Raw genomic sequence first — 10,961 nt, 5'->3', positions numbered from 1 at the left:
CCCCTCAGTACAAGTGGGGAAACTGAGGCTTAGTGGCATAAGGTCACCTGCCATGGCCATGTGGTCCGTTAGTAAGAGCCAAGCTTCAAAGTCCGTGCTCTTCCCACTCCCCCCTCTGTCTCCATGTTCCCTCCCAGGGCCTCTGGGCTATAAATAGTGGGGAGGCTGGGGTGCGTGTGCGGTTAGCCAGGCCCACCGCACCGACACTGACGTCTCCGGCCTGGCCTGGCCAGGGCCTATCCCCTTGGCTCCCCAGGACTCGGGCCCAGACAGGCCTCAGCTTATCAGCAGCTTCACTCTCCCGGGTTATATTTAGCTCTGCACCTCAACGAGAAAGGTGGGCCAGCCCCTGCCACACGGCACCCAGGCCAGGCGGGCTGCTGGGCGTGGAAAGAGGTCGTCTCCCTCTCCCTGAGGGAGGGCACCGGCTGCTGGTCAGTGTGTCTGTAACAGTCAGCCGTCTACACCACGGCGTGTGCCCGGGGCTCCAGGCTGCTTTGTTGGATGAACAAATAAACGACCGAAGTTCATGTCCTAGAAACCTGGACACCAACGACAGAGGCACACAAGTTCCTGGGGGGAGGTCTTGTAAAACCAAATGCACTTCACTCTATTCAACACAGTCAAGTTTATTCAGGAATGGACCCAAGTCATCCTCCTCCCACCCCCGTTTCTCTCCCCTCCCCCTGATCGGGCATGAAGGCCACAGCGGGAGGGAGAGAGAGGAACTTCACATCCCAGAGGGTGGGCTCCGAGGGCCCCACGTAGCAGCCACCCAGTGTCAGTGGCTCTCGGACCCTGTGCCTGTAGCCTCCTACCCCTTGCTCTGTCGTCCTTTACGAGGCAGCCGCCTGCAAAACCCGGAGCGGAGCGTCTCCATCCGACCTGACCTGCGGAGCACCTGGAGCCCCGGGGAGCCGGGTCCGCTGGCAGCTGGGCCAGAGCTCAGGAGCCCGGCGGGTCCTGACACCGCAGCTTGAAGGGCAGACGCTGGCAGTTGTCGGCTCTTATAAAAATGGAAAGAGCCGCTTTTTTACAATGTAGAGAACCGTAGCAAGAAAAAGGGCCAGGGCCAGGAAAATGAGCAGCTTGTCCGTCAGCTCTCGGCGATTGTATTTTGTGATGAGCTTCCGTCCCAGCTGGATGGTCCCCGACATGGACTTGAATTCCTCGTTGGCGTCCAGGATAGTCCGGGAAGAGTTGACTGAAACAGAAGAGGGAGGGAGCCTGACTCAGAGGCTGTAGAGCGGAGTCCGAAGCTGGCCCCGCTGGCCGGCTCCCAGCACACACACTGCTCTCTGGAGCAAGTTCCCAGACTGTGAACAGAGACAACCAGCGTGGAGAACAGGACAAAACTCCACTGGGTCGCACCAGCTCAGAGAGCCGTCGTTTCCTATATACAGCGTCACAGGCCACAGCGGGGAGCCCCAGGTGGACACCCCCAGGGAGAAGGGCAGAGAGCTCTTCCTCACCGTGACCTCGGCTTCCTGCAGCCGCCGGCGCTGCTGAGAACCACCCGCCACAAAACCAATCCCGTGACCGGGGACAGAAGCTGCAGGGCACCAGGCCTTCACCCTGTGAGGGCGCCGTGCCAGGACACCTGACGGCCAGGTCGCTCTCTGTGGGATCAGAAAGGCAGGGCTTGGCCCTGCCACCAGGCCTCACACAAGCAAGTCCTTCAGTCCCGGGACACGGCTGTAGCTTTAAAGATGGGGCACCTGTGCTTGGACACTGAGTGACACCTATGAGGAGGCACTTGTCCCCTCGGGGCCGCTGTGCCCAGGAGTCGACTTGACTGCTGAGCATGGGTATCTGGGCCTGCCACTTGGGGAAGAAGGTTGCCTGGCAAGATTCCCCCACAAAGTAAAACAAAGCATCACCGGAACAGCCACAGAATGAAATGTGCTGTCACGTGGACAGAGAGGCGTGAAAGATGTTTCCATTCATGGAAGAAAGAGGCGGATGGATAACACTTAATTTGCGGCGCTATCCGTGCTGGAGACCGCAGGACGACATAGAAGAAACTGGGAACCGTGGGCAGGGCAGGCAGCGTGGGCGGGAGGCGGGCGGGAGGGGCTGGGGCAGGTGCCGGTGTCCCGGGAGCAGCTTCCCCTCCAGCCCGGCGTTACCCAGCGTCTGCATGGCTTCCTCGCTCTGCTGCACCTGCTGGGACATCACCCTGCTGATCCCCATGAGGTTCTCGGTGATGGTGCTGGACGTCTGCGCCAGGTTCTCTTTGGCGGTTTTCCTAGGAGTCCAGAGGAGGAGGAGGAAGGTCAACAAAAGCCTGGCTGCGGGGAAGCCCGCATGCAAAGGAGACCCATGCTTCAATCTCTCCGCGCATGCCTATTTGTCACATGTTCCCGGTCAGTGCCCAGGAGTGTGCTGAGCCTCTTAAAGCGGCCAGCAGGGCGTCCGGTGCCGCCCTCTGCAGCAGACACAGATACCTTTGCCTCAAGAGGTCCCCTCCCTGGAGAAGCTCTGCCTTCTCTAGGTTGTCGATGGCGATTTTGCAGGTGAGATTCGCTTTCCTCCACGACGTCTGATTGCTGGAATCAGAAGGGGCACGCGTGAGTTTCTACTGACCCTGCTGGGCTGACAGTTCCAGTCACAGCAGGTCTTCCCTCCGGCAGGGAGTGGTGGGGGAGGGCTCGCAGGGGTGGCCCGCGGAGTCCGGCCCCACCTCCCGCCGCTTCCTCCTCCTGTTGCCCAGCAATTGCAGCAGCCCAGGCCCCGGCACCTCTCGCCTGGACCCCGGCCGCCTCCGGGATACTCTCTTACTGCCTGCACTGTCCCTGTCCCCCGGGCAGCCCGAGGGAGCAGTCTGGCCTTGGCACAGCTCTCCATGCAGCCCATATGGCTCCAGACTTCAGGTAACCTCCGATCCCCAGCTGGGCACACGAGGCCCGGCTCTGCCCCGCTCTCCCCACACTTCACTGCTCTGCCCTGCATGCGGTGGGCTCTGCCCCAGGAGACCATGCCTCACCCATGTTTGCAGTACCAGCACCAAATTGACAGTTTCTGGCCCAGCAGCTGTTCAGCCAGTATATGTTGTAAGAAGTAGAAAAATCATCAAAAGGCAGTTTTCCTCAACATTTCTCCAAGGTCTGCTGTTCTTTACGTACCACAGCCAGATCGCGGATGGCACACAGTGACCCAGCAGGCGGTGGGACGTGATTTATTTACATGCTTTACCCGCTCTCTCTGGGAGGGACAACTCCGACGTGGTGAGCGGCGGCCGAGCCAGCAGGGCAGCCTTTGTGGGTGGACCAGAAAAAAGCGAACTGGGTCCCTCAGAGAACCAAGCGATGCGCTAGAATGTGGGCAGCTGGCTCACACCCACTGTGCTCCCCCTGAAAAATCTCAAGTGAAGCGGAGAGTGCGTGAACTGACAGGGTGGTCCTCGACCAGCACCCGAGGCTGAGTTTTCAGGTCAGTCCCTGACGCCTGACCAGCGGCTGCTATGCTATTTCATGCCTAATATTTAAAAAAATCAGTGTCCTTTTCAAACTGTTATTAGCAAGGCAGTCTGCGGGCCCTGTGATGCAAGATGAACGAGCAACAGTGCCCGCTCGAGGGGCTCACATTTATGCGAAGAAAGACAAGCAAGCCAACATGTCCTGTTCGGTGTGACAGGCACGGGGACCCAGGCAGGACCAGCTACTGCTCCCACACACAGTCGCCAAAGCCTTGATTTACTGCTTGCTCCTCTGCCCTCGACTCCACAGCATGAATGGCCGTTCTCAGCTTTCAACCCACGCTCAGGGATTTTGTCTGGCATAACTTGCTATACATCATATGACGATTCTCTCTATTCAATGTTTGTAATCTAGTGCCCTTGGTGGCCCTGGGAAGCAAAAGGCATCCTGACACGAAGTATCAGCGAGCCAAGCACTTTAGCTCTGGTCACCGCTCACACCTCCCTCCCCTCTTAGATCAGCCTCCGGCACACCCACGGCCTGCACACCACAGCCGGCTGAGCTGGCCTCCTGATCGCTGGGTATCACAAACAGCTGCCGTCGGCGGGGAAGATGCTGAAGGTCTCTCAAATCAGAAGCAAAGCCGCAGACATAGGATGTGGCAGAGTTCGACCACCTACGAAGGATGAAGGGGACGCCTCGGGAGGGGCCCAGCAGGGGCTTTCAGAGAGAAAGAACTGGCTCCCGTAGGGCTGGGGAAGGTGATGGAGCCCTCACAAAGGCTTTTATTTTATTTTTTAACATTTTATTTTTATTGATTTCAGAGAGGAAGGGGGAGGGAGACAGACAGAAACATCAATGATGAGAGAGAATCATTGATCAGTTGCCTCCTGCACTCCCCCTACTGGGGATCAAGCCCGCAACCCAGGCATGTGCCCTTGACCAGAATCGAACCCAGGACCCTTCAGTCCGCAGGCCAACATTCTATCCACTGAGCCAAACCGGCGAGGGCGCCCTCAAATACTTGCGCAATAAAATCCCTCTTATTATTATGGTACAAAAGTCAAAAGTGAAGGGAGAGGTACTGTTTCAGACAATTTTGTTGGAAAAGTCCCCCAATTCAATACCAAGAAATAGTGCATACCTTCAATTACAGAATCAAGTATTAGCACACAGTCACAATATAACACTAGAGGCCTGGTGCACAAATTTGTGCACTGGTGGGGTCCAGTTGGCCGCCCCGATGGGAGACGATAGGGGGCAGGGCCGGCCAGGGCGAGGGGCTGTGGTTGTTCCAGTCATTCTGGTCATTCTGCCATTCGGTCACTGGGCTTTTATCATATAAGATGAGCTTATTTACATGTTCTTGTTTCACTTTTAAGATAAAGTCCCCTTCAAAATTTTCTAAATTTTGGTCCATCTTAAATAGGTTCACTTACAGTGGACTTTTTCTGGTACCAATTCTCCTTAGATAAAAAGGACCTATATTACAATAGCAAACTTTTTTTTTGGTTTTGTTTTAAAAATATAAATACAGTGTAACAAAGCAAATACGTACAAATATGCTTTTGTAAACTGTGCCCATTCCACCTACCCAACAGCCCCTGCGTGCCCTCCCCTTTGAGAATTACTCATCTTGAGAGAACATTCAGTCCGTGTATAAACGACCCAATTAAGTCATTAACCTCAGGTGTCTTAGGCAAACCCAGGGAGTCTCCCAGGGAGCACATGACCAGCAGAGGCCACTGGCGGGAGGCCAGGCCGCCTACCTGAGCATCTGCTTCTTGTGGTTCTCCACCTCCTGCAGCAGAACTTGCTTGTCCGACTCTTTGTCTTGCTCTTTAGCCGACTGCTCAAGCTCCTATGGGGGAAGCAGCTCTGTGAAATCCACTGTAAAGCCAATTCGAAACCAGAGCGCACTTCCGGTTCTAGCCAGGCCATCAACAGCACTGGAGACCCTCCTTCTGCAGGGCACTACGGAATACCAAACATCCTTATAGATACAGAGCCGAGTCTATAAGGAAATAAGGACAGCCCTAGCTGGTCTGGCTCAGTGGATAGAGCGTCAGCCTGCAGACTGAAGGGTCCCAGGTTCCATTCCAGTCAAGGGCATGTGCCCGTTGTGGGCTGGATCCCAGCAGGGGGAGTGCAGGAGGCAGCTGATCAATGATCCTCTCTCATCATTGATGTTTCTATCTCTCTCCCCTCTCCCTGCCTCTATGAAATAAATAAAAATGTATTTTTTTTTATTTTTTTTTAAATATATATATTTTATTGATTTTTTTACAGAGAGGAAGGGAGAGGGATAGAGAGTCAGAAACATCAATGGGAGAGAAACATTGATCAGCTGCCTCCTGCACACCTCCTATTGGGGATGTGCCCACAACCAAGGTACATGCCCTTGACCGGAATCAAACCTGGGACCCTTCAGTCCACAGACCGACGCTCTATCCACTAAGCCAAACTGGTTAGGGCAAAAATGTATTTTTTAAAAAAAGAAAGAAAATAAGGACAATCCCAAGACCCCACAGTGAGGAGGAGACCGAGACCAGCGCAGACAGCCCATGAGCGGTGCAGGCTGCCTGAGAGGACGATGTGTGCCTGCCACGCAGCACAAAAATACTAACCAGGAGCCTGACCCCACTTAGCCATCATGGGAATATCAAAGCACGCGCATTCTCAAAACTGCCCTTGAAAGTTCCTTTGGAAGACAACACACAGGGCAGACATGCTGTTTCTGAGGGTCCAAAGTGCCCGTTTTCCCACCAGCTCTGGAACAGACTGTCTTCTTGGGTTCAGTGGTTGGCTGGCATCTGGGGCCTCGCAATATGAAAAACAGAAGGCTTTACACCCCAGCACCACGTGCAGGCAGAGCAGGTGCCCAACACCTTCCGAGAGGTGGGCAGCTCTCTGCCACCCTCACTGAAGGCACAGCGTGGAAACACCTACGTTATCCAAACCGGCACTTCTCGCTGTTGTGTTTGTGAGATGGCACATAGACCATCGTCAAATTCAGGAGCGTAATGGGCATATGATGTGACTGGTGATGACAAAACAGAGGGGAGGAGGCTGGGCAAAGCGACAGCCTCAAAAATCTACCCAGGAGCTGAAACCGGTTTGGCTCAGTGGATAGAGCGTTGGCCTGCGGACTGAAGGGTCCCGGGTTCGATTCCGGTCAAGGGCATGTACCTTGGTTGCGGGTACATCCCCAGTAGGAGGTGTGCAGGAGGCAGCTGATCGATGTTTCTCTCTCATCGATGTTTCTGGCTCTCTATCTCTCTCCCTTCCTCTCTGTAAAAACTCAATAAAATATATATTTTTTTAAAAATCTACCCAGGAGACACTGGTGATGGACTGGGGTGAATGGGTTGGAAAGTGGGAGAGAAAAGAAAGTAGTTCAAGTGACTGCAGAGTTTTTAAGCTGAAAAATTCCAAGCGCAACAGTGTCCCTCCACCGTCTATCACAGCTGGCGGGCGCTGCGGGCCTAAGCTCCTGGCTGTGACCTGTGAGCAGGTGAGGACAGCTCCCTCACTGTCCACACGTTTAGGAAGAACCCGGACAGCTCTCAGGCAGAGGTCAGTCCTAGGACCGAGCCCCCCTCCTCGCGCCCCCTTCCCTTAGCATCTCAGTTCTGCGCTGCTCACCTGTATTCTGTGCCGCAGCTGTTGAAACTTCTCTTTCACTTTAGCATTCAGTTCAGTAAGGGCACTTAATGGTCCTGAACAATCTCGAATATCCTAGGAGACATTGAAGAGATGAGGGGGCCCTTCTCAGGGCAACGAAAGAATATGACACCATCAGTACAGGGAGAGCTGGCTTACACCACAACCAAGGTTGGCCCGCCGACCGTTATTCGGCCCCGTCTTTGCTGTTTACCTCTGCAACACAAGCTAACACATTATACTTTATATACTTTTCTCACTCCTCTTTAAATTGATTGTGAACAGGTAACATAAAAGCATAGAGAGAAACACAACTCTGTCTTGACTTATTAGTTCCTAAAGTTTAACAAAACGCCACCTGGCAAGTATGAAAGCCTTAGAGTAGTTTGTGGATTCAACTAAAATGTAAATCCAAAGCAGATACTACTAACTTCAGATCTTTGGAAATCGGGGCGCTGAATTCCTGGCATCAGATGACAAGATTAGCTTCAATCTGATTCTACAAACCATCTATTAGAGAGCGCAGTGTTTACAGACAGACTCAAGGATAGGTTTAGAATTCGTCTCTGGACAGTCAGGGTTAGTGGAGCCAGGTTTTAGAGCAGGCCCTGGAGCCAGACCACGCGGATTCAGATTCTGGCCGTGTATTCATTAGCCGTGCAACCTCGAAAAAAATCAGCTGAGTTCTGAGCCTCAGTTCTGCCCCTCATCATATTACCGACCGCATAGACCATGTATGTACAGAAAGCATTTAGCAGAGGAACGGAAACACAGTAAGAATGCAATGAATCTAGCTATGATCACTCGTTCTCATTAGATTTCAGAACTGGCCCAGCATTTTGTAGTTTACACTTGGGAGAAGGGAAGTGTAAATGTTTGCATTAAAATTTCCTCACTTGCCGAAACCGGTTTGGCTCAGTGGATAGAGCGTCGTTCTGCGGACTGAAAGGTCCCAGGTTCGATTCCGGTCAAGGGCATGTACCTTGGTTGTGGGCACATCCCCGGTAGGGGGTGTGCAGGAGGCAGCTGATCGATGTTTCTCTCTCATCGATGTTTCTAGCTTTCTGTCCCTCTCCTTTCCTCTCTGTAAAAATTCAATAAAATATATTTTAAAAAATAAAAAAATAAAATAAAATTTCCTCACTTGCTCTCTGGCTTAATCATTAAATCGCACTTCCTGGCAACTCATTAGGTTTATTTTGCATCTGGTTTGGGGGGGAGGGGAGGGGGAGGGCTACTTTTCTTCACTTTTTGTCCCAGCTAGTTGCAAACTCTGAATCTACATCTAACCTTTAGTAACATTTATTGGAAATGGAAACGATTTGCCCAAAACCCAGGTTTAAAACTCTTGGTTTCTTTTTTGCTAAACTTGAGGAACTGTTTTTACATCCCTACCTCCTGCCTATGCCAACTGGTTGATTGGACTATTACCTTCTACCCTTCAACGGCTTCATTAAGCTAAAGCACCTCGGGGCCCTCAGTCCCTTCCCGGGGCTGACTCTGCCGGTGGTCCGGGCCCCAGCTTTGCCACCACCTGCCTTCAGATTCCGGCCTTGCCACGTGACTCGATTTCCTCGTTTCGTAAGTCACACCTACGGTCCAGGTGACGTTCATTTCCCCGGCGCCTCCCACGCCAGGCGGCCTTGGGTGCCGCGGGCCTCAGACCCGGAGGAGCTGGCCAGCAGGGGGCGAGGCTAAGGCCTCCGGAGCGCCACCCACCGGCGGGGAGGGCGGGGTCGGGAGGCGGGGCTCCCCGGTGACAGGTACGAGGTGAGGTGGTCCGGGGCGAGGCGGCAGCCAGGGCTCCCTAGGGGAGGGGCCCAGCGGGGCCACAAAGGGGGAAGCCTGGGCAGGGGCGAGGGACATGGGGGTCCCGGAAAAGGGCAAGCCAACGTCACCCGGATGGAGGCTCAAGACCAAGGGTCAAGGGGAAGGGGCCAAAGGGGGCCAGAGAGAAAGGAGCCGGCCATAGAGCGGGGCCGGCGACCAGAGAGGGAGACCCGACCCAGCGGGGGAACCCGGGAGGGAGCCCGCGGGCTCCGAGGCGGCCAGCGGAGCTCGGGTTTAGAGCAGCTGGAGCCCAGCAGGGGCCCCGGGAACCAGTACCTGGATAAGCGCCTTCACCTCCAGGTCGAATTTGACAATCTCTTGGTTACAGATCCGGACGTGGACATCTTGGGCAGCCGCCATGTTGGAGACGCCGGCTACGGGCAGCGGCGGTGGCCAAGTTCAAACGCGTTTCCGTGCCGCCCGGCCTTGCCACAGCGCCCCCTAGAGGCCGGCGCGAGGCCGGCGAGGGTGGCGGCGCTGAGGCCAGGACTCTCCTCCCCACGTGGGGGGAATTCAGCCTCGCCTTTTCGTGTGGTCCTAAGGAAAAACAAAACGGAGAGGAAGAGAAGAGGGAACATCAGGAACACTTCCAGGGTGGCCTCTCCCCATCTCCCGCAGAAGAGCCATTCTAAGGATTACAGATTTTTTTTGCATAGAGAGGGGGGAACAGAAAGCCTGGAAAAGCATCCATTGGGATGTCCCTGGAAGGTGGCATCGACAATGTTTTCTAGTTCTTTAAGCCTTCGTGTATGTTTCCTATTTGACAGTGAACCCACATCCCACCGCTGTGCCCCAGTCCCCTCCGAGGCCACCTGCTGGTAAGCGCAGGGCTGGCCGGGGGACCCCGTGGGATACGACGGGAGAAGCACCCAGCACAGCGTGGGAAAGGGGCACACCGACATTGGAGCACTTCCCGAGTGGCAGGCTCTGCGTACCAAGTGCTGTATGTGTGCATCTAACTTAACGCTCACGACAGCCCCAGGAGGTAGAATTATCCCGTTTTACACGCGAGGAAACCGGCACCGGGAAGCACGACTTGCCCAGCGCAGATGGAATTGCCAGGGCCGAGGACGTGGGCATGTAACAATCCTGACCCTGGCCAACACACGGCTCTCCACAGAGGTCCTATCTGTGGGGCTGGACACGCCCACAGCATGCCTGCTTCCCACGGCCTGGGCACCATGGCGTGTTCAACCCTGGGATGTGTGCCGATCTGATTAAGTGAAAAATGCCGTTTTTAAAATTTTGCATTTCTCTGATCATAAATGCGGTTGAGTTATTTGTATTCATTGTCTGCTCATTTCAACTCCCGGAGCTCTTTATTTTCTGAAGGATTTAGCTCTTACCTATGAGCTTTTTTCTTAGTCTATAGAATTTTTAATTGGCTTAGTGCTTCTTAACCTTACAGTGTTTTTGTTTCACATAGACTTTATCAATCTTTTTTAAAAATATTTTTTATTTATTTATTTTTATTTTATTTTTTACAGAGAGGGAGGGAGAGGGATAGAGAGCTAGAAACATCGATGAGAGAGAAACATCGATCAGCTGCCTCCTGCACACCCCCCACTGGGGATGTGCCCGCAACCAAGGTACATGCCCTTGACCGGAATCGAACCTGGGACCCCTCAGTCCACAGGCCGATGCTCTATCCACTGAGCCAAACCGGTTAGGGCTCAATCTTCTTTTATGACTCCCTAGATTTGGGGTCCAAGTTAGGGAAGGCCTTCCCCCCCACGCCCCTCAACAAGAATTGTTTCTATGCTTTCTTCTTGTTTTACTTTTAGGTCTTTACCCACTTTGAAATGCATGGTGGCTTATTGGTGTGAGGTATGGAGCCTTTTCTTTTTCCAGAGGGGTTACCCAGTTGTTCCAACACTATTTTCTGAATAATCCATCTTTTTCTCACTGGTTCGGGATGCCACATTTACATACTAAATTCTTAAGTTTGAATGTATTTCTAGTCTGTTGGCCTACCAAGTCATTCATGCACCAAAATGACACTTTTAATTATGATAGCTTAGTGTGTCTTAATGTTGGGGATTGAACACC

The 10,961-nt window shown here is 53.5% G+C and overlaps 1 protein-coding gene across 2 annotated transcripts; it reads right to left on the bottom strand.

Annotated features, from left to right (window-relative positions):
- Positions 1-613: 613 nt before the first annotated feature.
- On the bottom strand, positions 614-9,344 carry BNIP1 (BCL2 interacting protein 1). Of its 2 annotated transcripts, XM_008147601.3 has the most exons (6): positions 9,189-9,344; positions 7,065-7,157; positions 5,189-5,280; positions 2,448-2,549; positions 2,130-2,248; positions 614-1,204 (listed from the first exon to the last, which is right to left on the bottom strand). In XM_008147601.3, the coding sequence occupies exons 1-6, from the start codon at positions 9,270-9,272 to the stop codon at positions 1,008-1,010; spliced, it is 687 nt and encodes a 228-aa protein (XP_008145823.1). In that variant the 5' UTR covers positions 9,273-9,344; the 3' UTR covers positions 614-1,007. The 2 variants fall into 2 exon arrangements, with proteins under 2 accessions (XP_008145823.1, XP_054574130.1); XM_054718155.1 differs by lacking the exon at positions 2,448-2,549.
- Positions 9,345-10,961: the final 1,617 nt, after the last annotated feature.

This window comes from Eptesicus fuscus, chromosome 6, assembly GCF_027574615.1.
Source record: "Eptesicus fuscus isolate TK198812 chromosome 6, DD_ASM_mEF_20220401, whole genome shotgun sequence".
Lineage (NCBI taxonomy): Eukaryota > Metazoa > Chordata > Mammalia > Chiroptera > Vespertilionidae > Eptesicus > Eptesicus fuscus.
Note: the sequence above shows the minus strand (reverse complement) of the source record. Positions and strands in the feature narration are given on the sequence as shown.